Source organism: Nesoenas mayeri, assembly GCF_963082525.1.
Source record: "Nesoenas mayeri genome assembly, chromosome: 3".
NCBI lineage: Eukaryota > Metazoa > Chordata > Aves > Columbiformes > Columbidae > Nesoenas > Nesoenas mayeri.
The window spans coordinates 96,591,842-96,619,332 of record NC_137544.1 but is presented as its reverse complement, the minus strand read 5'-3'; the positions used below and the strand labels follow the sequence as shown (position 1 = coordinate 96,619,332).

The 27,491-nt window shown below is 39.4% G+C and overlaps 1 protein-coding gene across 3 annotated transcripts in view; it reads right to left on the bottom strand.

Annotated features, from left to right (window-relative positions):
- The window catches only part of PPP2R5A (protein phosphatase 2 regulatory subunit B'alpha), a 46,722-nt gene extending 21,004 nt beyond the window's left edge, over positions 1-25,718 (bottom strand). The window contains exons 1-3 of one of the 3 annotated variants that reach the window (XM_080340978.1): positions 25,505-25,718; positions 6,471-6,667; positions 680-781 (exon numbers count right to left, since the gene is read on the bottom strand). In XM_080340978.1, the coding sequence (XP_080197104.1) occupies positions 680-781; positions 6,471-6,667; positions 25,505-25,655 (450 nt within the window). In that variant the 5' untranslated portion in view covers positions 25,656-25,718. Of the gene's footprint in view, positions 1-679; positions 782-932; positions 981-6,470; positions 6,668-25,504 lie in introns of those variants that run through there. The other 2 variants (XM_080340980.1, XM_080340979.1) reach the window with 2 other exon arrangements.
- Positions 25,719-27,491: the final 1,773 nt, after the last annotated feature.

Below are 27,491 nucleotides of genomic sequence, written 5' to 3'. Positions count from 1 at the left end.
GAACTTGGATGATTACAAGCTATTTATGCTTGTTCGACTTTTAACAGTTAATTGAAAAATAAATTCAGCGGTATTGCAAGTCAATCACATGATTGATACAGCAATGCTATAGAAATCACGAGATCAGCACAAGAATGCAACAATAGAATAACTAGCCAACTGTTACCAAACAACAACGCCTATATTGTAAAGTTTTTGCATGGAGGGAGGGAAGAGGGTGAGAAGAATGAGGAGATAGCTATTTCTTGCTCAAAAGACAAAGGTTATTGCTCCATTTTTGTTACTGTCACAAGAAACCAAACTGTTAACATCCACTCCTATTTTAATGAATCACACAAAAAGCTGCTTAAGTGCAGAAAACAAAACTATTATGTAAAGAACATAACTACCTACAATATCCATATACTTCGAAGACGTACATATGCTATACTTTAACAGTGCAATCGTTCCGTTAAAAAAACAAACAAACTAAAGGTATTTAAGCAATTTGGAAGATTTACATTTTGCCATATATATATACACATTAAGAGAAGCACCATTTTTTTTCCCTTCCAAGTATAGAAATTCAATGATATTATAAAAGCAATTTTGATGTTCTTACCAAAGGCACAAAATGATCCAAGTATCCATTCACAGTTCTTGCCTCAAAAGAAGGCTTGAAAACAAAGAAAACACACACCTGTATGTGGGGCCACGAGGCTTCGAGAGTTGGTTCATCTTCTTCTGGATCAAAATCCGGGTTATCACTAGGTGGAAGTGTTCTGAAAATATTAGAACTAATCTGCAAGAGAAAAATAAAACAAACTCACTCTTTAGCTGTATCACTTTTTATGCTTCCGCAGACCACAGTCAGTAAAGTACTGCTTTTATCCTAAAATTACATAAAACAAAACCAGCTTTAAAATAAATAAATAAATAGATAGATAAATCACCTTCATTCTTCATTTTTTCAAAGCTGCAAAATACAAGCAGCCGTAAGTCTGAAACAGGCAAATGAAAATAAGAAAGTAAGTTTTATCTCAGCAGTTTTACAAGTTCGTAGCTACACAGGGTTGTATTTAAATTTTTTCTGTGAAAACATGAAAGTTAAAAGAAAACTGCATTTTCTCCTTATAAAAACCAATTTTTAACTGTGTGACGCTGAGAACTGAAGTTTTATGTAAGACACCAAATACAGAATAACTGTGATTTAATGAGAGCTCTTCTCACATGTAAGACAGACAATCCCCAAAATATATCTAATTTTAGTGGTTTTCACTTAATTTCAAGATATTTCTCACTTTCAAGTAAGAACTGAAGAACTGTTTTTCCCCTTCTGTATTTTCAAGATGATTCAAGGTTTTGGAAAATCAGAAATAAAAAACAATACTAAGTTTTTTATTTAACACAGAAAAACTTTGAAAAAGCTAAGAAAAATATCTACCAAGTGACTTTAAGTATGATCTAGTCATATCAAATCAATTTCAAAACAGTGAGTTTAAGAAGGTTTCTTCAAGGATTTTTGAAGTACATAGAAATATGAATAGAAGACCAATCTTTCAGGTGTCAAAAGAAAAATAAATGCCATATTTTCTTCCAGATGTAATATGCTGGATTTTGAATCTCTTTATCATGAACGAAAAAGAACCTGAAGTTAATTTTGTTTCTCTGTTCTCTACTGTTTTTTCAGGAACACATTTAGCCCAACTTTTCCAATCATCTTTCAAACTCTCCAGTTTTTTCTGTCAAATCTGTTTCAAATAGCTGGTAACCAACCAAGCCTACCAAATACAAAAGAAAGAATGCTTGACAGTTCACAGCAAATGCTACTGCGCAGCTTCCATAGAGTCTCCAAGGTGTTTGAAGAATCTCGCAAAAGGACTTAAAAAGATCCTGAAGTCACCCAGCTGGCTGTGTGTGGAAGAATCAGCTGCCTCATTAAACCAGATATAAAACTATTGCATAAACTGATTTTTATTTCCTCCTGTGTGCTTCATTCTCTGACCTGTCACTGTCTCCCGTCGGTACTGCAAAGCCGCAGGCGCTGCAGCTCCAGAGTTGGAGGGCAATGATGTTCTGTATGAATGGGCACTAACTACAGGAGTCTCCTAGTCTACTGCACAGCAGAAAAAATAATCCCAAAACAGTACAGTTGTCCTTTGATGTTGTAAACATAAGGAAGTGCAAGAGAAACCAGCTGGGGGCAGACGAGGGGGAAATGGGAGACTTGAGAGAACATGGATTTGAACAAAGCCTGAAAACCAAGACTATAATCTTGGTTCTGTTATTTGATACTGTCTACTCTTATGAGATACTCAACAAAAACATCCAACAGAAAAAAAATCAGCCCCCTACAGAGACTTCCCTACCTCTGCTTGCAAGACTTCTGGTAATGTCTCTTGAAAATGCATCCTTTTGTTTCTGGATGCATCCTGCTGAACTGGTCAACCCGTTAGCACAGAACCTCAGAGCACAGAATGCGAAAGCCGAGAACAAAACAAAGGTACTAATTACTGAACATACTTTTATAGCAGAAACAAAGAGTCTCTCAGCCAGATCTTTAGAAATTTAATTTGATGATTTTCAGAGTACACAATACTTCTACCAGCATTACCGGTCTCCTGAGAACATACGAAACTTCGAACAAACTGTGCACCCATTTTTATGTACTAGCCTATCTCCCTAAATAACTGGTTCATTTACTTCATTATGTTTTAAATACTTTTGCTTCCTGTCTCGTTTATTGAATTGATCAAAAATGTGGTCTGGGTTAAAACTCTCATTGTTTATTTCTACAGCAAATTCTTCTTTATATCCTCTCACATGATTTAAAACATCCCTTTTTCTTCGTACATAGGGTCTTATCCCAGAACTGTCATTTGAGAAATATAAATCATAAAAGGCTTCCACAATTGGATAGGTTTCCAGAGAAATCCAGAATTAGCTTTCTAAATTAAATCTCAAAGTTTCATGAATGTGACATCTGAAAATGTGCCAGATCAGGTATTGAGATAGAGCAATTATATTTTATCAAAATAAAAAAGGGGAAAAAAAAAAATCAGAAAAAGATAACTCACACTTCCCAAGGGGCTAAGCATTTGGAGAGATACTAGATTCAATACCAATTTCTCAGTGTGCAGATAGGGATACCTGGTGTTCCTGTGAGATTCTGAATTCACAGCTGTGCAAGCTGCTAGGATCATCTCATTTACACTGGATTTTTACATGCTGAGGAGGAATGAGGGGAGATTAGCAGGCACAAGAAGATGAAGGAGTAATATGTACAGGAGGGACATCTCTGTTATGCTCCTGAGATGGAGCTTTCTAAATTCCCAGGAAGTTTTAACACTTAAAATATTCACAATGCTGTTAGCTTCAGAGTACTTGCAATGCAGTATTTCCAGGCAGAAAAGACACTAATTTTAGATGACCTAGAAAGGAGGTGCACAGACCATTGTGCTACCCCTTCAAAACTATTTGTGAGCAAAACTCTTCCTCAGTTCTTAATTCACAGGCTTTGGCAAAGGAATTATAGGAAAATCAGGCTGCCTGGTACAACAAAAATCACATGTCCTGTGTAAGGAATGTTTAAAGAAAGAACTGTTGTATTTACATAACTGAGGACCGGGCACCTGAGCCCAGCAGGGGGGAAGGACCGAGAGACATCAGACTATGAATCCGTAATGTAAAACACAGTCTTTTCCTGGAATATATACTGACACCTATATAAATACTGATACCTGCATTTACAAGTTAATTTAGGTGGAAGGACCAAGAGTCCTTAATGTAAAACAGTCTTTTCCTGGAATACATACTGATACCTGTATTTACAAGTTAATTTAGGGGAAAGGGTAGCCAAAGTACCAGGAATCCATATTCCATATCTTAAATAGACTGATAAGGGGAAGGGTATCGTATGCATTGGGGTAGTCTGTAAACCCTGAAGTACCCAACCAATGGGGAGCAGGGGAGGGAAACTGGGGCCAGGATTTTGGGGGGATACACACAGGGGCTTTTTGCCCTATTATGTGTGCCTACCTTTAGGTAGAACAGCCCGTGTTGCAATATCATTATTTAAAAAATTGCTTTGCAAAACAATTGTTTCCTACACCTGTGCAACAAAAAGATTTGTTGTTTTTTTGTTTTGTTTGTTTGTTTGTTGTGGGGTTTTTTTGGTGTGTTTTGTTTTGTTTTGTTGTTGTTGTTTTGTTTTTAAATGATCTTGTTCCATACTTGGTGACTTGGAAAGACACTGGTATCTTTTCAACAAGTGCTTCCTACCTCAGTATCGAAGCAGAGCCAGGACAACTCCAGGAGCCATGACTGTGCAGTACTGGCCCAGCAGCTCTCATGGTAACAGAGACCAGGTGAAAGGAGGAAACGCTGGGTGACCTCCTCACTCACACAGACCTTGCCTATGAGCTGCTCAGGAACAACTCTTTCCCCTCTTGATGGCTGTAAAGGATTGTTGAATTTGGATCCCCAAGACCTGGACAAATCCAAGGAAACTGGGCTGCTTCCTCAGCAAGCTGGAGAAAATAAGTCCCAGGCCTAGGGAAGACGAGGGGCTTTGAAAAGAAATTAGCTCTGCTTCTGCCTCTAATACCACTCTGGCTTTTTTCAGGGAATTTTTGTAGTTTGTATAGCTTTTACCACCAGTCAGATGATACTCAGGTTACATTAAGGCTGATTTCTGCTTTTTCATTCCAAAAGCACTACCTCTCAAACTCTGCAAAAAACTCAAATGTTTTTATTTTAATGTAATAACACTGAGCAGTATAATAACAATAATAGCAATAATAAAATCTTTTCAATCTCAGAAGTTTTGCTGGCACACGTGTTGTTTAGAGGGAGAGACCCATCCAGAGTTCCTTCTGAAAGCTGGTACTTAGTCCTAATTCACAGCAAAGACCTTTGCTGCTGCCAGTTGCCAGGGAGACCAGAAATACTATTCAGGCTTGGAGGGATCTTTTGTCTCAAGCTCTGCAAAAGCTCTCACTGAGCATTTAAGGCCTTCTTCATTTTCTGTCATTTTAGGGGAGAAGAAGAGATGGAAATTTGTTATGGCAGGAAAAACAAGCATCCATGGAACCCAATCATTCGCACAACAACAATAACCTCAAAAGAACAGCTCAACAAAACCTTCTCTCCAAGAAAAGAAAACAACCCCAAGATAAAAGAAAATCTCCCTTCAACAAGCATGATAGGCTAGTTAGTATACTCCTTCTTCTAATAAGAGTCTATAGAGGGCACACAGAGTAAGAAAATACTGTAAGGATTCAGGCTTGCTGCCACCAGCCGCAAAAATAAAGCAGCCAAAGAAGAGGTGGACACACTCTGTCCTTTATTTTCTTGTGTAAAAAAGGTTTAGGACAGAAATACAGGTCCTTTAATAAACAAAACTATACAAAAAAACCCCAGTGCCCTAGATCTTTTGTAAATCTTAATAAGCATCTAGTGAAACAGCCAAAATGATTAAAAGGGTTTCAATAATTCTAACCCTTCAGTATAATGGCAAAATTTCTACCCTTACACGATCTGATCTTCCATATCAGCTGCTCACAAAAAACAAAACCACCAAACAAAAAACTAAATAAAATCTTGTTATAAAATACCTTACAATGTACATAAAACTACAGAAGTTGTAGGCCATGTGTTTGAGCTGGTCTGCTTACATTCCCAATAACTACTTTTGAAGTCAGCATTGTACCTATATAAACCTAACTGAAGTTTAGAGAACCATTAACCTAAACACATGGGCACTAAACACACTCTTTGACATTTCAGATTTCTAGAAAAAAAGTTTAAAATATTTCAGATTATTGTCAAATGTCCTTCAGTTGCATTCCCTGCACATGGAGTATAGGCATATCTAAAACATCACTTACGTTGCATTTGAAAATGCATATAAAAGACCTGGGAAAGTCAGCAGACTATGACCACAAATATTTTGTTGCTTATCCAACAAACCATTTGTAGAAATTGCACAGTACGAGTCATCCTGTGGTTTACAACTCAAGCAAACCACTTAGGCTACTCTAGCACAGCTCTCCAGGGCCAAAACAGTAACAAACAGCCATATAAAGTATTTACAAAGTAGAGCTGCTTTCTTACACTGACAAATCTTTCTGTTGACACTAGTACCCACAAGAATCTTTACCAGAAAACTTTAGCCTGTCACTCCATTGCCATTCTTACATAAACAAATTTCATTTTCTGAATGAGAACAACTTCAAAGTTCAGCCAGACTGCAAGCGTCTGCAATATACCAGTTCTTTCATTTTAATTAACCTGAATGCATCATTTCATCTAATAATTAAAACTTGGAAGTTGTTTGTTTTTACAAGCCTTTCTAAACTTCTTGTAAGCCAAGTTATCATTAACGAATTATATTTTATAAGCAGAATAACCAACAGCAATTCTGAGTTCAATGTTAAGATATTTTATTAAAAATATAATATATTAAAATGTAACCAGGGTACTCTACTTACCATTTTCACTATGTCAGCATAAGCTGATTCAACAATCACTCCACGATTTGTTGAAACATATTCAACCAGTTCATTCAGTGTTGCTCTCTTAATTTCTTTGCTTTTCAGGTCTGAAACAGAGTCCATGAAGTCAAAGAGTACACAACACTGTTGCAACTTCTGACAAAAAAGATCTTGCTGTTCATTGAAGGTGGCATCTATGAAGACAGAAAAAGAAACAAAACCAGAAAAAGAACACTTAAGTCTGTAGAAGCAAACTTGGGTTTTCTAAATCTATTTTGTCAACTAAAATTTGCATAGTTAGCAGTTTGTTATTATGGGGAACAGCATGGTCTATAGTCAGAAAATTAATAAACAGTATTGTGAAAACTGAAACTATCTGTTTAAGTATGTTAGAATGAAAGACCCACCATTCACAACTTGTGTTTCATACGAGAAATAATGAACATATGGCAGTAAATACATCCAGGGAAAAACAAGTTCCTGAATTAACTTTATTTGAAATACATAGACATTAATAGGTACCAGCTTTCCCCCATCAAAAGTCATATACAGCAGCAGTGCATCATACTAACCTTTCATTCATCCGATTTGTCTTGTTCTGTTCCCTAATCCTTTATTATGTAACCTGCTTAAAAGCTGTAAAATCTGCTTTGAAGGAACCTTGTCTTTTTAACCCAATGCAAAATACTTCACATAGTTTTGACATCATGTGATGAACGTTTCTCTTAAGAATTAACTCTAATATTTCAAAAGGATCAATCCTGCATTTTCCTGCTTCAGTCTAAATAATTTACTACATTCTTAGTCATGCAAGGTTTTCCAGGTTTTTTTGGCCTATTAGGACCATGTTTGGCATTTTCATTTTAGGGTGCAGTTTCTCTATAAGCTGATAATGTGAAATACTAATGGAGAAATTTTGCTTCTCTCTAAAAAGATGGATTTCTAAGTATTGTATACTTCAAAAACTTAATACATCTTTAAAATGTTGTAACTGTTCAAAAGTTCCACGATCACAACAAAAGCAGCCATGATTCTAACTGATAAATGGTTAATGTGCCTTTTGTTCTTGCTTTTATTTGTTTATTGGGGTTCTAAGCCATTCTGGCAACACAGCACCACTTCATCTATCAGCCAGTAAATATTTCACTTGTTTCGGCAAAACATTTTTCCTTCCAATTTTATCTGCAAATAAGGAATGCCCCCCCCCCCTTGAAGATTTTTTAAGATCTGCCTATAGCCAGACTACTAATCCCCAAGTTTCCTTCATTCACTGTAGTATTGATATTAGCACTGCTGTTTCATCATAAGGAAATTATGAAGGCAAGAAAAAGGCAACTTCCTTGTCATACCATGTATTGAAAATCTGAAATCTCACTTTAAAATCTGAACAAATCACAAAAAGATCACATGCTTTATTATTTTAGGATCATTCTAGCTAAGCGAACTCCATTTTAATTTGTAAGTTTAACAACTCAAAGAGTCTTTGATAATGCCAGTTCCTCAAGTTTCTTACCAAAACACCTTCCATTTAGTGGCTGGAACAGTCAACAGTGGTTTTAATATTCAGTAATTGTCTGGAAAGAATTCTTTTGTTTCCATAAGCAAAAAGTAATTGCTAAAATGGACTGAAATGCCTGCACTGTGATCCCAACTGCTCACTCTGCCCTGAAAGTTCAAACACCAGAATATTGTATTGTATTCCCTTTCCCCATCTGACAGTCATGATCCTATTAACTGAGCATAATAACTTCAATGAGCTTTTGAAAAAGCCAGCAATTACTACTCCCTCCTAAAGAACAATTCATACTTCTGAATGTTAATTCTGCAATTTTAACCATTTTTCTTTTGAATAAAAGTCTTGCGAGATGCTTATTTCACTCAGATAACTACAAAGACATCAATTGTTACACCCTGCAAAATAATGAACATCAGCTGTAAAAACATTTGTAAGTTACATAACATTTCAGCTCCAATCTTCTCATATTCTACAGCAGATTGCATGACTAAGTAGTGTATCATAGCAACAAGGCAATAACAGTGACATGCTGAGGAGAAAATCCAAAAAGCCTAATTTAAGGAACTGACACAGGAGGGACAGCTTGTTTTGTTTTGTTGGGGTTTTTCTGACACTAGCCCCAAGCTGATAGCCAGACTCAAACAGGAGTCAAGTCTACTCTTACTTTTCCTCACTACAAACTTTACTGTACTCCAAGTTACAAAAGCCCAGCAGCAAGGCACAGCTAATAGTGTATTTAGCTCATGTTCAACAAAATGAAGCACCATGAAGCAGATTTTCCCTAGAAGTTAAAAAAAAACCACAGCAGACAGCAGCAGAATACTCCTAATAGTGGTTAAAACAGATTGAGGCCCAAGGTTAAAAGCAAGTAACAGGAATTCAGACAAAATAATCAAATCATTTACTACCTTCCCTAGAATATCAGAGAAATCCTTCCATTAACCACTTTTAGTTAGACATTAGGATAACAGAGATGGTATCCCTCCTGCCAGGCACCACCAGTCCATTTCATTAGCAATCTAATCTATCTCCATTAGACATGTTTTCTCAAATGAAAAACCTGCCCATTAATCTGTTTTGTTGCTCATATCATTCAAAGCAAAACCAAATAAAGTGTTTTCTTCTATTTGTACACCCATTTTGCATACTTATAAAGGGAATCATATAATCAAGACCTCTGCAAGAAAAGAAAATTATGTGCAACCACGGTAATAAATAAGGTAACGAGAAAGCCTGTTCTGTGGTATCAGCACTACCTGTCTTCATGTGCTCAATCCCTGCTTGACATATAGCACATTTGTCCTGGGAATGTCCTGAGAGGTACCATGAGAATCATGGAGTGATCTGGGAAAATTTGTTTGTCAGATCACATTCTTAACTTTTTAAAGCCTTGTCTTTAACTATCCCAGCACAATAGAAGATAAATAACTCTGCACCACAATAAAACCACACTGCCATAGTTTATTCCTGCTCTTTCAATAAAATAAACTGTGCCACCATAATTGCATCAACACCACAGCTTTTAGCTTTAGTAGTTTAGCAAGCTGTGGCACCATTTTTAAACCAGTTTTAATTTAACATCTACAAAGATTTATACTATATATCTGAAGTTCAAGATAACTGCTTTTCTTCAAATACCCTAAACACCATAAGGACCACAGAAGACAAGGTAGGTTCAAAGTATCACAGACGGCAGATGCCTTGCTAAAATAACCCTGTTGACAGGCTGTATTTTGAGGCAGAAGCAGGGTGGAGAGGGATTAGAATTAAGCCTAAATTACCAGCCTGTCCCTGAATTGCTGCATGCTGTTAGAAAAGACACTTGAGGGGAAAAAACAACAACAACAAAAAACAAAACAAACAAAAAACCCAAACCAAAAAAAAAAGAGGAGGAGGAAAGGAAACAAAGCATTAGGAAGCATAAAGCAGAGGGAAAGGAGCAAAAATATTTAATCCTACTTAGAAGAGTGTAAAAAAACATATATTAAACCACCCCCTCCAAAAATCCTCTGCACACCATATGATCCAGGTGATCAAAATGCAATTGCCCCAACTTTATTTTCTAGAGGCTGCTCAACAGAAGTGTGAGTTAGGAAATTCTTTAAATCCACTGCTACATTCTTTGAAGGGTTGGTTGTAAATTCATCTGAGGTCCTTGGGAAAGTAGTAATGAGATTTTAGGCAGTCACGGAAAGCTGATTCTTAACTACATATGATGGTAGGAAACACTAAGGACAACTATTTCCATCCATCACCAAAAGATGTATTGTAAATTGTGACTCACTTTAACAATGACTCTTTCTAAGGATATTCATTGCTTCTGGTCATTTCAACAATAGATGGTAAAATGTTTGTAACTGATGAAAATAGTTCATTTGATCCTTGCACTTCCTAATACTGAAACTCTCAGACTATTTCTAGTATTTACAAAAAACTGATCATTACAGACTGTAGCCACAATGTCGAAGGATAAAAAGTTACTGTCCTGGTTTTGTTAAAAACAAGTTTCTCTTTTAGTGAATTTGCCTGTCAGCTAAAGCCTTCATATTAGCTGCATTTTCCTGGAGAACCAGACACATGTTTTGGTAAACATAGCAATGGAATGTGAAGTTATTGATAAGCATGGATGGACATCTTGCAAGAGGGGCAATGAGAAACAGATGACCAAGAAACTGACCAACTGTGTATAACATTCCATTCAGGTGAATACTTCATATAAAAGTGGGAGATCACAAGGATCTCGTCCCTTTTCCTTCTTTTCCCTTCTGCTTATGGCCACCATTAGTAGAGGACCTTGCTAGTCGGCCCTGCGAACTGAGGCCTAGTGACAGACTGAATCCAGCTCCGGTTGGCTGCAGAGTCCAATCCAGGACTTTGCTGCCGGCTCTGCAGCTGCTGAGACTTTAAAGATTGGTTTTGTATATTTTGTATTATCTTCTCTATTCTTATTAGTAGCATTAGTAAAACATTTTTAATTTTTCCAACTCTCTTCTTTCTGTCCTTATTTTCCTCCCGATCGCCTGTCCTGAGTGGGAATGGGGGGAGAGGGAGGGAGGAGGTTAACAATAAATCTGCCAGGGTTTTATTGTCACCCCGCAATCAAAACCCTTGACAGTTACAAGCAAGTTGACTTGGAAGATCCTCCTGAACAGAAGTTACTAAACATTAAAACTGCATGATTGTACAAATTTGTCTCTAAATAGAATACTTTCAAATTTATAAGGTCATCAATCCAAGTCTAAGTATGGAATATTGAGTTAAAATATATTTTTTTCAAGGAGGGCCCCCCAAAAATACAGATAGGGAAAAGCAGTTCACAATCAGTGCTACCTCACTACCTTGTAAATGGAGAAACAAACATCATCATAGCCCTTGCCAGAGGACCACAATGACGTCTTCCTGCAGTATATTTGTTGCATATGTTTATAGGCATTTATCCTGGAAGGAAGAGGCAGCTACTTCTCCTTTCTCAAAAGTAGTGTTTAGCCAAGTACAGAGAACCCAACAAAATCCTTGCTTCTATAACAGGAACCAGAATCTAAGACCACAAAAACTCCTCTCTCAGCTACACAAACTGGAAGTTCAAAAAGCATACTTTCCCTGCCAATATAAAATAAACCCTCTCAGACATCTGCAAGAAGTTTCCAGTATTTTTTAAAAAATATCTCTAAGTAAGAATTTCTACTTTTTCCTGAAACAGCTACCCCAGGAATATGCAGAAGCCAGAGAAACAACCATGAAGATTTTCTCTGACAGCCTTTGCAAGCAGTTCACATACAGCCCTTCCAAACACTTGGAGGACAATGATATTACGGAATAAGGTCCAGCATCCCTCCTTACAGCAAACTGAACCTGGTGGTCAACCCTACACTTCTACATAATTCCCTGACGAACTGAAATACAGACAAGGATTAACACATGACCAGGACTGTGCCACAGTTGTGTCACATTCCACAGTATGAAGTTTAGCATTTAGTCTCTGTTGTCTGGTTACCTGCACTATGCTATGTGCAGCTGTACTCAATGGTGGAGAGATCTAGTAGAGCAAAATGAAGTCCTAGCACTGACAGGGAGTGAGGAGCACATGTACTATGAGACAAGTGTTTAGCTTTGTTGGCTTTTTCATATCTTCATAGCAATAAATTATCAACACTGTTGTACAGCCTGCTCTTTTCAGACATATCATTGGTATGGAAAGGGGTTAGTTTGGGAAACTCTAGCCTGGCCTACACGAATCAAGCATAGAGAGTCCTGTTTAGCCTAAATTTAAGATTTACTTCTGTCCTGGGGAGTTGTTCTGTGCATCACTGCTGTGATCTCTCGCAGCATCTGAGTGTCAGTACTTATGTTACAAGCATGGTAAAGCATTGTTAAGAAATGGAGTTTTGATGCAGTTGTTACAACAGGGGACAGATAATAAGTTTCTGGGTTCTCAGAAGTCTACATCTGCTGCTTGACAGGCAGCAAAATCGCTGGCTGACAATGAAAGAGAGAGGTCTCTCTCCTCGCTACCCCCTATCAACCATTTAATCCTCCCCCTCCCTCCTCTGCCCCCACTGTCACATCCATCCCTCAACGCTGGCTCTGGAACTTGTCAGACTCCTCTGTGAGCTGCTTTAACTCAACCACATGGCCATATTAATGAGGTTAAATAAATGGCTTCTGGAGGGGCCTGATGCACATGAGCTCCCACACGAGGGTAGTGATGGGAGCAGAAACTCCTTTCAGCTGCACTGGGCTGTTAAGTTATTTCACCATCTCCATTGGAACCATATCATCCAACTACAGAGGTGTGAGATAATGTGTAGGTAAGATTTTTCAGTTAAACTAGCTACTTTTTGAATAATACATTTCGGGGTTTTTTTTGTTTAGTGGTGGTTGTTTTTTCCTCCTTTTTTTTTTTTATTAAATGCTTTAAGCTCATTTTTAAAGAAAAATGTAGGCCCTGTATAAAACCTCACGGTACACTTGGCTGTACTGGCAGTCTATAACATACTCCAGTAACTCCATACACATGTAAGAGAAGTTCCCACAATTCCAGCTCTTGGTAGCTCAACAGCCAAAGTAAAACTGGTGGGGCTACTCAGACGAGCACTTGTGCAGCACCTTAGGTACTCAAGGAATCTTGTCATCAGTATTTTCAGGTTTTCTATGACCAAAATAACGAAAAACAACAACAAAATCAAACCAAAAACCCAACTTTGCCACCCTAAGGAATAAGTACCATTTGTTAATAGACTAGGGTTGTAGGCTTTCCCCTACCCACTCCATTCGGAGTTCAATAATCTATTTTCACATTTCATGTTACCTCAAAGCATACAGCTGTTGCTGGAATTCTGGAAGGGGCTGAGTAAGTTCTGTATGTTTTCAGTAAACACAGCTCTGACTTTCCACATCAGATAAGGGAGTCAGATAAAACAACATTATATATCTATCTTAAAAGTTAACCAGCTCCCTATACAGCAGTAGGTTTTTTTTCCACTAGCAAAGGAGGTTTGGAAGACAACAGTGGAATAGTATTCTTAAACATCCTGCTACAAGGAAATTCATACTACATATAGGAGATAATCAAAACAAAGACTTGGCACAGAGTTGAAGGTGCAGAAGGCACATTGGTCAATACTGTCTAGGCTCATACTAAGACTTAAACTCTTCATTTCAGAAATCAAAGGGACTGCAAAGGAGCAATCGAGGTAATGAGCTGAGCTTCTGCTGTAAATCCACTCATAGATGAACTATTCTGCAGGCAGTCAACAGGCAGGACACTTGTGCTAAGACATCCATATGAGCAATACATTAAAAAATATCCTACCTGCTTAACTGTCCCTATAGCACATGTTTTATCCAAGTTAATATACACCTTTCTCTAACCAGTTATGCAAAGTCAAACTGCCACAAACAACCAATCTGTAAAAAAAACCAAACCAACCAACCAAAATACCCATCCAAGTAAATTTCCATTTTCTTTTGAAAGAGCTAAGAAATCACAAGTTTTGCTCATTAGAATATTCTCAATTTAAGACTAATTCTGTGACACATGCCAGAGAAAAAAAAGAAAGGGGGGGTGGGGTGGGGAGGGGAGAGAAATCACACATTCAAACTAGATGAGGATAACCATCAGCAATGACTTTTACTCACACTGTGGTTTTACAAAGTTGGTTACAAAGGCCAGGCTACAGATAATTTTAAAGTCGCTTACTAGAAGCACTCCTAGAAAGCTATCTCCCATTCAATAACAAATATGGTTTCTTCAGTCTCATCTGCCACCCCACATGGCCAGCAGTTGACCTTAACAAATCAGTCCAGAAAATCTGAAAAGCCTATCCTGATCTAACAACATCTGTCACAAATTCTGTGACATGACTACTTACAGAGACGGCAAACTGCAAGTGATTATCTAGATTGTTTCTACCATCTTCCAAACTTGCTTATAATCTCATACAGTTGAGAGTCTCCAGCTAGTACCCACATTAAAGCCCTTGATTTCAATGAAGGTTTGAGTCAACCAAGACACTTCAGACCATAAGAAAGTATCCTGCTGAAGTGCTTTTATATTAATGGCCAAATTTCCAATTGTCTAATTACAGAAGAAAACATGCAGTCAAATGCAAAAGTAACAGAAATTATTATCTTGGTCCTCAAAAAGTTAAATAGCAAGATTCTAGTAACCAGGTCTGCCACAATTCACCTAATTTCTACCACACCTTCTCAAAATGGAGAATTAAAGCACTATTGATTCCTTAAACAAAAAACTCACCGAACTTACCAGTCACTGGAACAGGAACAAAAAACACCCTGAAGTCATCCTTAACAAAATGTACAACTTGAACAATACAAAGGTTTCCTCAAGAGCACACCACCAGTTCAGAATGTAACTGAAATTCAGCTACATGCAACAAGAACAACAATAAATCCAGAAAAAAATATTGTCTGATGACCCGGCGCAGTTGAAGCAATACTGCTTCTGAAAGTATCGAGAAGTTGAGCAATTTGTGTATGGTTAACCACATACAAGTTTTGTTCAGAGCAATACTGTATTATAAAAGGCAAAGAAGTTTCACTTCTTATACAACTCCTCTTGTATTTGAAACAAGCTTTCTTCCACCAGTCAGCCAACTCTTAGGCTCCCAAGTGCATTCATTTCTGGTTTTGGTATACACTGCTACTGTATTTGCTGTCTTCATTTAAAGACCATCAAGCAGTTTTAGTGACTGATCACATGCCAGGATGGGCCTATCTTGAATACAACCAGAGGCTCTGAGAGCTTAATATTCTCTCCTGCATGCAAGTCATTAGCCCAATTAACGGTTTCACTGGCTTGACAAAGGTGTAACAGCTCATGATTAGGTACTAGTGATCTTAAAATAGGAACCCTGCCTCTTTAGGGGAAATAGTGCTAAATTTAAGGGTAAGAAACCCTATGACATAATTAACATGTATAGTCAGGTCATTAATCTGGGCAAGAGCAGAGAGTAATTGATTTCTGCAATGGGAAATTGTTTCTCGCAACATGTGAACATGGAATAGATGGCAACCTTTAACCCAAAGTTACAGAAGTTGATACAAAGGCGTAAGAATTAAAACTGTTTTCTCAAAACAGAAAATACAACTCCTAAATAGCTTTTGTAATATTGAAATGCAACAAAGTTTTTGGTTATGGTAAAACATACATGCTTTCAAGAAGTCCTCCTACCAAGAAGGCAAATAAAGGTCAAGGTAAAGTCTTCCATATATAAACAGGTCCTCTCTTTACAGTCTAACTCGGGTTACCTCGTATTAGCCCCAGGCTGAAAGCACCCACAGAGCAGCTGGCACACAGCAACTCTGTACTCCTAGTAACCCATGTGCCAGGAGCATGAACCAGCAAGACCGGAGAGACTACAGAAAGGGAAAGAGACAACAGACCAAGTTTCTGAGACTGCTGAATCAAAAAAGATCAGAAGGCACAATTGGTACGATGCTGCTTGTTCCTGACACAGGAACTGTTAATTATACTTCTTGCCAAACACAATTTTGGATTTTCACATGTAATTTTGAAGATGTAAAACAGCCTTCGGGTTGTGACAAGGTAGACTCAAGGAACTGTTTCACATCCACTCTGCTAAGAATTAAAAGAAAAGGAAATCTGAACAGCTCTGCTCCCTATTTTGCCCCTCCAACAGCTGCAGCAATCTGTCCATACGTTACCCCAGGATAAGACAGCTGAAAAGCAGGTGACAAAGCTGTGTGCCACTCAGGCTCAGTAAAAACTTGAGCTCAATAACCATTACACAGTACTGTATTAAAAACATTCTCTGTTCATAGGAACATAAACATTTTGTTTGACCTGAAGACCAAAACACACCAACTTGCACATTTTTAAGCTTGACACAACAGAAACCGTACCTACAATTTAAATAAGTTCCCTTTTTATTAACTGAATTACAAAACTCCTGACTGACTGAAATTATTGTATTTTATGATTAGTGAGCACTGATAATGAAGTATGCCGTAAGTGGATACGGTGTGGGAATTTTTTTTTAAAGTCTAACTTTTATTGTTCCCCAATCATCTTGTTACCTTATCTAAGCATAAAATTAGCTTTGAGTAATATGCTGAAGTTGCTCCAGTTTGATATCACATTAGAAAATGCAAGTTAACATTAAAAATCAAGTTTGTTTGTATTTTCCCAGAAACTAAAGAAATATTGTCATTTTCACATGGCAAAATTAGCGCCGAGTGCAATATAAAAATAGTTTTGATTTGAAACCAAGGGGTTGCTGTTAAACAGTACTTCACAGAAGTATATAAATGCATTTTACAGTTAATTTAATACTTAGCTATTTTAAATGTGTGAAGGAGATGTGCATGGGTGTGATTTTATAGGAAATCTGTCCCAGGGGAAGCATGCAATCTAGCTTTTCAAAAGCCAAGGGAAAACACTCTTGAATCCCTGTGTAAATCTGGGTAGAAGTTACAAGCATTGGATTAATGCCTTGGATAAATTTTCAAGTTTTCACAAATGATAATGAGATACCTTATGTAGTGTTACAGTAGGAAGAACTAAGATTAAATTAGATTGGAAACACAGGTGAAATCCTGGTTCTGCTGCATTCAATGACCTAACTCCCACTGACCTCAATGAGAACAGATCACCCTGAGCAGATGAATATTTAAGCATTTGTAGGATGCTTTTACCCATTTCACCTAAATTAAGCATTTTGCCTCACAAATAAAAGGTTCAACTACTTTTCCTATTTCAACCATACTCTATCAGTTATGTTCTTTCTATCAAAAACTGTAAACATCAAATGTTCAGTAATGAGGGATCCTATACTTTATTCCCATTTGGCAAAATCTCTTAGCTATTTTTAAATTCAGTTTACACCATTTTCATGTACGGAGTTTACTTTGTTCCTGCTTCCTGCTCTTATGGGAAAATACACAAAATGTAAATTAGCAAACCTTGTCCTATGACTGTACTGTAGGACGCAGCCTAAGTGTCTCTAGGGGGTTCTGACACATGCACCTTAATTTTTCATTTCAAAATAATAATGACTGTTTTCCTACAGAATCCAACAATGCTGATATGCAAAAATTATTTCACACATATAATTCAAAACCTAAGTGCAAGTCTCATTACTTGTTTCTGCTACATACACGTGGAACCGAAATTTACGCTGCTTAACAGGACTCCAATCTAATAAATGTGCCATATTTTAAGTGACCATAGAATTTTTTAATTAAAAATGCCAGACACTTTCAAAGGCTTAGCCCAGCTACACTAAATTGGAACCTTTTTTAACCCCATTTTTCTCTCCCACACTTTCCCATAAAATTTTACTTGGGAAGAAATTAACAAAGCAAAAGCTGTGCTTTTCTTTTTTAAAGGAGCAACCATCTACAAAAACAAAATAACCTATTAAATCACTTCTAAAAGTTCACATGTTCATGTAGTGATGCTCCCTGCTAATTCTCAAATGCATCAATAGCAGAAGTACACATTTTTCCCCTCCATATTCAGACAAATGGCTGTAATTTTTTTATTCCCGTTCTTCCTTTTACCAGCCTTCCTGGCCCATGCTATATTGTCCTCCTCTAAACTTGCTCACCTCCTCTTTCAGCTTTTCTGATAAAATCTACTGTGCTGCTTTTACCTCTGTTACCTGGAGCTTGTCAACTCTTCAAGTGTGTGATGGTCTCAGTAACTTGAAAAAATAACTTGTATAACATATTGAAAGTTTTCCTGTTACGGTAGAGAGTAGGTTTAATGCCTTTAATTCTCAAAGGTGTAAAAATCACCTACTGGAGTTAGAACATCTTCCTCTTGCAGCACTATTCTTGAATATACAGGTGCAAGTATACTTTTTGTTGTTACTTGTTTCTTGACCTCCCAACTCCACAGCAAAATTCCTATTTATCTTAACTGTATCATATCAATGAAGCTGACAAAAACTACCAATTCCACCAAAGCTTTGCTTGTTAAGATAGTGAGAAATAATAGCAAAGAGAGGGAAGTTGAGAATGAGATAGACATCTCTTACCAATGACAGCCAGGCAACACAACAGCACTTCTTAAAAAAAAAAAATATCTATGGCCTTTGCCTTGCACCATATTCATAGCAGCAATACAAGCTACTACTTTAGCAAGCTACAAGTCACCTACAACTCTAATCAAACTGCTGCCTCTTCTCATAGCCCCCATACCCTTGAAATACTAAGGCCTAGTATCCTGCATCTACATTTCACCAGCTTTTCTCAGCTTCATTCCCACCACCCCCAAACATGCAGCAACCAGAAAGCAGTACTACTGAACACAAGGATTGAAAGTTAATTTTACGCTCTAATCACAGTCACTGCAGTTACGCTCTCCTCATTTTAAATTCTCAAGACTCTAATTTAATGATCTAACTCATCTGCAATGAATTCCTCATGTACAGAACAAAACACCTAAGCCCATAAAGTTTCAAGAAGATCATGGGAAATTCAAAAAGCATGGCTGCAATAAAAAAACTATGAAGAAACTACAAGAGAATATAATAAACATTTCCAGAAAAATGCACAGCCAACGGGAGTGTTGAGACTCTAAATACTGAGCTTAATGAAGCTACTGGAAAGGAGCTGGCTTCTGCTCTCTCTTCACACCTAAGTTTTGGTAATCGGCCCACCACTTCCATCCCATCTCCTCACCTATAACACACTGCTGGGTCCTTGCTTGTAGAAAAAATAACATTACAAGTTTTCCACATGGTCAGTTGTTGTGCCTAGCAGTACTACAGACAAGAAAAGCAGAGAAAAGCCATGTATAGTAGCCTCAGAGAGCACAGCAGGTAAGAGTAGCATAGCAGATACTGAGGTACCTACAAAATAGTGTAGTGGATGCTGAATCATCAGTTGTGCTACTGAGATAAAAAAGCTACTGAACAGGTCTCAGAATTTGGATCAAATTAAATCAATTTTCATTAAGATCTATGTGCTAAGCTCCAAAGTACAGCAAACATTACACCTCAAGACAGTTTGTTGTCTTTTTTCTTTTAATATTGACACTCTACAATTTATTTTTACTCTACTCTTAGAAGCAGTTTGTACTGGTTTTGCTGAAACTAAGAAAATTAGCCTGAGGAATGGTTCCAAATAAAACTGTCCATACTTGGCATGGAAAACTTCAGTCCAAACAGTTTAGCAATGCTGTAAGCAGCTGAGAATAAGGTCTTGTGAAGGAAAATTGTAGGCGACCTTAGCTATTATGAGCTCTGCCTTTAAGTCAAAAGTACACTATGAAATAGGCATCTTGTAGACAACATACTACATTGGCCATGAACTCAGCAAAACTTCACAGAAACTAGTTCAGTGACTCTGATAAAAATCGATGATTCAGACATTAAAAAGAAGCTGTCACTGTTGGTCCAGTTTCCAGTAGAGCATTTTGCCAAGGGAATCTTATACAACAGATGTTCTTTACTACCTATGAATCTAGTTAGGCTGTGGTTTCAACCTTCAAAATCCACATCCTGTTGTAAGACTATAAATATAATTTTAGCCTGCTAGATTAAAACAGGAGTTATGGCTAAAATGGCACAGAAGCTGAATTCTATATCCTTCACAATAGTAGTGTCTTTTTTCATAAGAACACTAAACATAACCCTTCTGTGCTGAAACAGAACATTAACCTGTTCAGAACTGTTGGTATGACACCTTTTCAAAAGCACTAAATGACTTTAAGAGAGATTTTTTTTTAAAAATGTCGATAGAAATAATCTTCTTTAGATCTGATAGCCCGAAGGAATAAGTCATTCCATTTTTATTTCCTACAGCAACTAACATTAAATTCAGCACCTGCAAAACTAATATCTGACTAAACTAGAAAGCAACGAATATGGAAAAAGAAATCTGATACTAAGCTGGCACGCAGAAGATGTGAAAGATTTAAATAGAAAAGTTCATGTGAAGACTGTCAATAGGCTCTATATTTAGGAGTTGCTCTTGATGGAAGTATATTCTAAGAGCAAAAATTCAAGTCTAAGGATAAAAAAAGGTCAATTTGTTAAGAAGTGAAGACTAAATGTTCCACTCTGTAAACTAGGAACAGTTCCTTAATACAGAAAAAAAAATTAAACAGCCCATTTTTCATTGAACTATTAAAATATTTAAAAATTCTTAAAGCATCTCTAGCTATTATAGATTATCTACTTCTCAAGATAGTAAAAACTTCTGTTTAGCGAATTTACAACTTTATAGTGCACCCTGCTGAAATTATGCATGAGAGTTAAACCTAAATTCCTCACAGAACATCCTGATTCTTCATGTGAAATAAAGATTATCTCTCTTAAGGGAAAACTCACTCAAGACTGTAGTTGCAAGGGATGTTGAATACAAAAGGCATAGGATGAGGGACTACAGTACAGGAAATAACAGTGAAACATGACGGACATTAAAAAGTGCAACCTTGAAACAGAAAACTGTCATTTCACTTCCCAGTATTTGTTAAGGCTGTAGTAAAAGTAAATCATTCTACAATTTTTGAAGAGCATTTTTCTTTGAGGAGAACAAGCAAAAATATTAATATGAGAAGGTAACTCCTCTCAGCTGTTTTTAATTCCACTTATTTTTGTCACTCTGAAGCACACACTATATGACTCAAAACATTCCAAGTTTAAGGCTTGAACGAACCCTGATAGATTTTTAATAATGTTACAATTTTATCCATAAGCAAGCTTATTAGGCCTTCCTGTAACATCTCCACAAAAGCTCAGCTTGAACACAGCATTTGCTTTTCAGTCACATCCAAACTCTCTCTCAAGGGTTTAAGTAGCGAAAATAGTATTGTTAACACCTATTTTAGACATCATATTTGAATGCTGAAACTACACACTGAAAGGTCTACTTAAAAATTCCTTATTCCAGTATATTTCACCACTGTAACTCTCAGCCCCAGAGAGGTGGTTACAGCCATCGCTAGCCTACAATTGAAAGATTTTTGGACCACTTTCCATTTCTTCTGCTGTAAGGGCCAGTCTTCTCTGTGGAGACAGAGTTTAGCTTGGAAGTGAATATTAAGAATCTCATTTCATATATTTATTCTCTGAGCATGATATAGGAAAGAAGCCTGTGGTGACATGGATCTTCCCAAATGGATATTCACTATTGAGAAGATCACGGAAAGGCATCAGGATGTTTATTCATGTTTATTCATTCCAGCTGCACTTGACATGTTTGGTACACTGGAAAAAAAAGGTAGATTTGTTTGACAACCTGACAGATCATATTAACTGTGCTAAATAAAAGGAAAGAGTTGTGTTTTCTATTCACGATTTTCCACCTGTTTTTCTTTTACAAGCTTCTTCAATCAAAAATGACAGAAACAAGCATGTATACTTTTACTGTAATGAGTCAGATCAGGTTCCAAGGTCAAGTTGTATCTCTTTTTTTCAAAAATGAAGGTAACTGTATGTGCAGTCTTTTAAAACAACTTGCTATTGAGACAAAATTACCACTTCTTAAGATGTTAAAAATAACACTTCCTTTGCCAGATTTCTTTAAACTCAACACTCCCAGAATTGTTCATGAAGTCACAAAATCCTGCTGTTAACCAGCACATTATTGTGGCTGCAGATTTTTCAAAGGATTTGTATTATGTAAACTATAAAGTAACAAAATGAAAAGGAAATGGGGAAAAAAAGCAACTTCAAGTTCTAACAGGTTTAACAAGTGTTTCTTTTTGTTTTAAATACTCTCTCTGGGTCTTCAGTATTTCTTATTCAGCTTTTAAATAATACAGTAAAATGGACACTCTCCTGAATAACAAACACATAGGAAACCTGCTAACTGAAGAACACATTACTAATTTATTTTATGTATCGTAACAGTCAGGTTTTGCTGAGCTTCTACCTAAAAATGATACATAACACCACACACAAAATTAAGATGAATGTTAATGACAACATACAAACTTGCTGCCCCTCCTCTCAATCTCACTCAACAAAACCTTCAAACTGAAATACCTACTATCTGGGACCGTTACCTACTATTTACAGCTATATTTCTTCTCCTAGTAGTGATACAATATGCAGCCAAATTAAGGAATTTTACTAATACATAGCAGCAGTACAATTCACTCCAGAAATATGCACTTCTAAGATTATCCGTCTACAGGCTTCCAAACAACACAACTATGAAAGCATGTTACACAATCTGATTTGGCCATTTTAGCGGCAAACAAACAAGAGCCCCCACATGAAAAACCCACATTATCTACCCAAAAAGGCACTTTATAAAGTGGATGAGTAATTTCTATTTTTCTTCTGGAAAATCTCTCCTTCCAGTAAAATAGATGCAAGTATTTTAGGTCAGTCTGACAAACCTATTGGGGAGTTTCAGAATGCTGTTTATAATTATTTTAGAATATTTTTCTTAAAAGCAATGAAACAAGACAGTAACTATAAACAATATGAAATATTTTACAGCAGCATAATACCAAACTGCTTTTTCATCTACAAAACACTACTTTTCTCCCAATGCAGGCTTCAAATACCTCAGATTTAACCATTTATTTGAGGATATCTCTGAAAGCAAAAAGTCTTAAACTAATTTTGTAAGTGTATGCTGAGCACCCTTAGGCATCAGTATAATGACTGTACTTTCCTTTTTCCGCCCCTCCCTGGGAATGCTGGCTACTACTCTGTGGATGATGATACATTGGCAGCACCACAACTATTACTGAAGTCCATATTGGCTTCAAAGAATAAAGCAAAGCTTCATCTTCATAAGACTTAGTGATTAGAACAAAAATCATTTTTGCAAAAGGATACATTTATAAAGACAGCAAACACTTTCTTTCTAGAAGCTTTTTTGGTTTGGGGGGTAGGGAAGGTTCAAGAGAGGAAAGGAGAAATGGAGCCTCAAGTAGATGGAGATAAATCATCCTCTGTTCATAGCTACGTCCAGGACAAATGCAACATCACAAACCCAAGGGAGAAAACACACAGAAAAATGCTGCCCAACTTTCTGTTAACTGGCTAGCTGGGATACTGTAACTCATAAAAGTACATTTTGCCCACAATTTATGTTCTGAAGCAGGTTTAGAGGGCAGGTCTTTAAATCGTAAGCATAAAGATGTGATTTTCATTTAAGAACTTAAGGCTGTCCAAACTACTATAAAACTCTGCATAACTGAAGAAATTCCTCTGATGGTTTATGGCCTCAGATTCCCAAACATCTGAGCTGCTGATGCCACGCAAAATTTCTCCATGTTATAAGTAAAAAGCTGTAAAAATGCACTCACAAAACTATAAGACTTAATCATACAGAGTTAAAAATTGAATATTAAAGTCCCAACTCAGCAAAGAATGTAAACTTAGACATTTTGCTGATTTAAGCTGGAATTGCTCTCTGCATAAAGTATGTATGTTTAACTGTTTGCTGGATCAGGACTCAAACTTTCTGAAGTCTGCCACCTATGTGCAATATCTACCAAGTGCTTTTACTAGGTCTCAAGTGTGGGTTTATAAAAATGATCTCTGAGGAAAATACACTGTCTAAACAGTATGTGAATAGCAGAAACTAAATCCTGACTTCACACAAATTATTCCAGTTACAAATCCCCGAAATCAAACTAGTGTGCCAAGACAGGACACAACTTCAGAGGAAGGAAAAAAAAAGTACAAAAGAAGCAGCAAGAACACCCCTGCTGTTGTTGAAAGTAACACCCAAAGCAGCTGCAACAAACATGCTAAAAAAACAAGGACAAAACAAAACAAAAAAAACCCCACAACCTCCCCTGTCCACTCTTCTGTCCAAGTTTATTTGTTTTTAATAACATTTCTGCTAATAGTCTGTTTTATGGGTCATGTACATCTGACACTTGAGAGTAGGAAAAAAAAAAGTCTTGAAATGCTACAGACATTACTGTAAAAGCCATTAAAAAAAGACCAAAAAAACCCCTTAGTATCTAGGAATATTTTTAAGCTTGCTGTATTTCATTCAGATTTTGGATATTTGCTGCAAATCATTAGACATTTTTTCCACCATCATATGATGCAGCTTTAAAAACCATAAGACTTTAACACTAGTGAGAGTAAAATTAATATGCTGGGTCAAGTAAGGATAATCTCCCCATTGTTTTTCAAGTCCCTGTCAAATACTTTAAAAACAAGTTTATATTCTCTGCCTAATAACTATTTTTGTAATTTTTAAAAGAAAAAAATAAAGTAATTTATTTTGATGTTCAAAGGTGTGGAAGGTTGCAATTAACTTCGTTTCATTTTTGTAATCTAATCAACTGGGTCTTTTCAAATGTTAACTCCAATACAAAGGGTAAAACCTTTGCTATCTGTTTTAATGTCGGCGATGTTAGCATCTACGATTTTCATTCACTTGTGACTGTTCACATACAGCACTGCACAGGAAAAGGTCTCTGATGCAACTCCTGCTCATTCAAATAAGACAGGCAAAACGTCATTCAAACATTGTCCAAAAGTGACGGGAAGGAACCAAGAAGCCAAAGGAAAACTCTCTCCGGTAACTCAGGATATTATGCCAAGAGGCACAGAGTTCCTCTTTGCAAAATCCCCCCATGGGAGGAGCCATCACTCGCTCCTACGTTCTAGCGCTCAATTCCCTGCACTCCTGAACTCAACTTACCGCTGAGTAAGACCTCAAAAAGCAAACCTGCCCGTCCAACACTTACTCCTACATTACTCAGAAAAAGGGTGGCGAAGTTGGAGTCAGTTCCCGGGGCACTAAACGAGAACCGAGCTGCACGACACTTGTATCTGTGAGCAGAGGCAGCGAGCCCATCCGCACACAGAATCACTCCCGCCAAGTCCCTACCTGGCGAGCACCGCGAGTGGAGGGGGACACGGCGAAAGGGCGGAGGGTGCGGGGGAAGGGGACAGGCCGGGTCGGGCGGCGACAGGGCAGCGCGGGGCTGGCGAAGCGGTGTCAGGAGAGGCAGCCCGGGGCGGCCGAGGACACTGGCACCTGTAGCCGGAGGGCTGGGGCGTGCAGGAGAAGAGAGGGAAGGACGACAAGACGGTACCTTTGAGCTGGGGCAGCGGCGAGAGCTCCACCTGGCTGCTCTGGCTGCGGAACTGCGAGGAGCCCTGCGAGCGCTTCTGCCTCTGAGCCTTGCGCACCGATTTCCGTGTGAAGCCATCCACTTTCTCCGCGGCAGAGATGGCCGCCGACATGGCTGGGCGGTGAGGCGGCGCGGGGGGACGTCGCTCTCCAGAAGCATATATTAAAACGGAGGAAGAAGCGGGCGGGCAAAAAAAGGGCTTAAAAGAAAAAAAGCGGAAAAAAAGGGCAAAACCAAGTCCTCCCTGCCCTCATGCACCCCGACGGGAAGAGGGGAAAAGCGGGCTGGCGTCCTAGCGGCGAGCGGGGCTGCCGGGTGCTGGGTCGGCTCCTGGGTCCGGGCTGCGCCTCGCTCCGCAGTTCCTGCTTCCCTCGTAGTTTCCTCTCCGCGCGGAGCCGGCAGCCCGTGGGGAGAGCGGCGGCCGGCGGGGCAGCGGAAGGGGGAGAGGAGGAAAGGGAAAAACAAACAAACCCAACAACTTTGCCCGGCGGGGCGGGCAGGCGCCAAACTTTCCCGCGGGGGCGGGCGGGGGGAACCGGGCTCCCGCTCTTCTCAGGGCAGGCGCGACGCGGGCCACCGCGGGCCGGGCTCGGCGGCACCGCTGCCCCGCTCGCTCCGTGTCCCGCTCAGCCGGGTTCGCCAGCACCAGCCCGCGCCGAGCCCGCTGTCATCGGCCGGACTCGCCCCTGGGCCGAGCTCGCCGGGGAGGCGGCTTGCACTCCCCGCTCCCCAGTCGCTCGCTTCCACACGCCCCTTCTCCGCCTTCAACCGCCGCCGGGCGCTCCCCGCGCCTCTGCCGTCATCCTGCCCCCTTCTGCTCCGCCGGGGGCCGCCACGAGTGTCTCCGCCCGCCGCAGCCGCGCCGCCTGAGCCCCGGAGCCGGCGGGCGAGCGGCCGCGCAACTTGGCGGACCGAGTAGAGTTGAGGGGAGGAAGGAGGGGAAGGGGGCGGGGCAGGGGCGAGCGCCAAAGGGGAAAACGGGGCGAGAGGAGCGGCCGTTGCTGGCGGCGCTGGATGATTGACGGCGCAGTCCAGCCAGTGAAAAGAGAGGCTCGTGGAACACCCCCCTCCTCCGCTCAGGGCCTTGGTGAGGACGCGGGAGCTGGGACGCGCACTGGGGGCGGCGTGATTGACAGCGGGTTTCTCCAACCGAGGGGAGACCAGGTGAGGTGGGTGAGGCTTTCCTGACCGACGTAAAATGTGAGGGAAGGGGTGGAGCAGGCAGTGGCCAATCCGCGCCGGGGGGGGCGGTCGTAGGGCCGCGCGACAGCAGCGGTAAGCGGGAGCGGAGCCGTTGGGCGCGCGGTGCGGCCGTTGCCGCGGCGCCCGTGGTCGCAGCAGCCGAAGGGTTTTTCTTCTTGCGGAGCCCAAGTCCTGCTCGCTGCGGAGACACGAGCTGTCGGGGAGCCGGCGGCCTCTTCCCGCTGTGGGCGCTATGTCCCACCGGGTCTTGGGCTGTGCGGGGGGAACGCGAAGAAGAGGTTCGAGGAGAGAGAGTGGCTGTCCCAGCTGAGGGCCTCCCCCTGCGGTGTGAGGGCTGCGGGGTGGGGCCGGGGCTTGCCGACAGTGCTGGAGCTGCTGGCAGAGTAGCAGTGGCGGTAGATGTGTTGGGCCAGCCGTTAGCAGCTCCTCAGGGGGAAAGCTGCCGGAAGGGTGTTTAACAGTGAGTGGCCTGCACTGGGAGTCACAGCAGCCGGCGAATGCCTTTTATGCCGTCTTAAGCGCCTCTGACTTCGTTTTTCCACCCTCCTGGTATCTCAGTGTTTTTGGTCTTCCTTACATCTCTGCGTGAATTTGGCTCTTGCGAGTCGGTATTGCCATGGTGTTTACTTTCTCCCAGTGAGTCACAGGCTCATTTTGCAGGCTGAAAGCACAAAACTGCCTGAAACAACCACGTGGCGTAACTTTCAAGGAATGAATATTTATGGAGTTACTAGTTCTTTTGTTT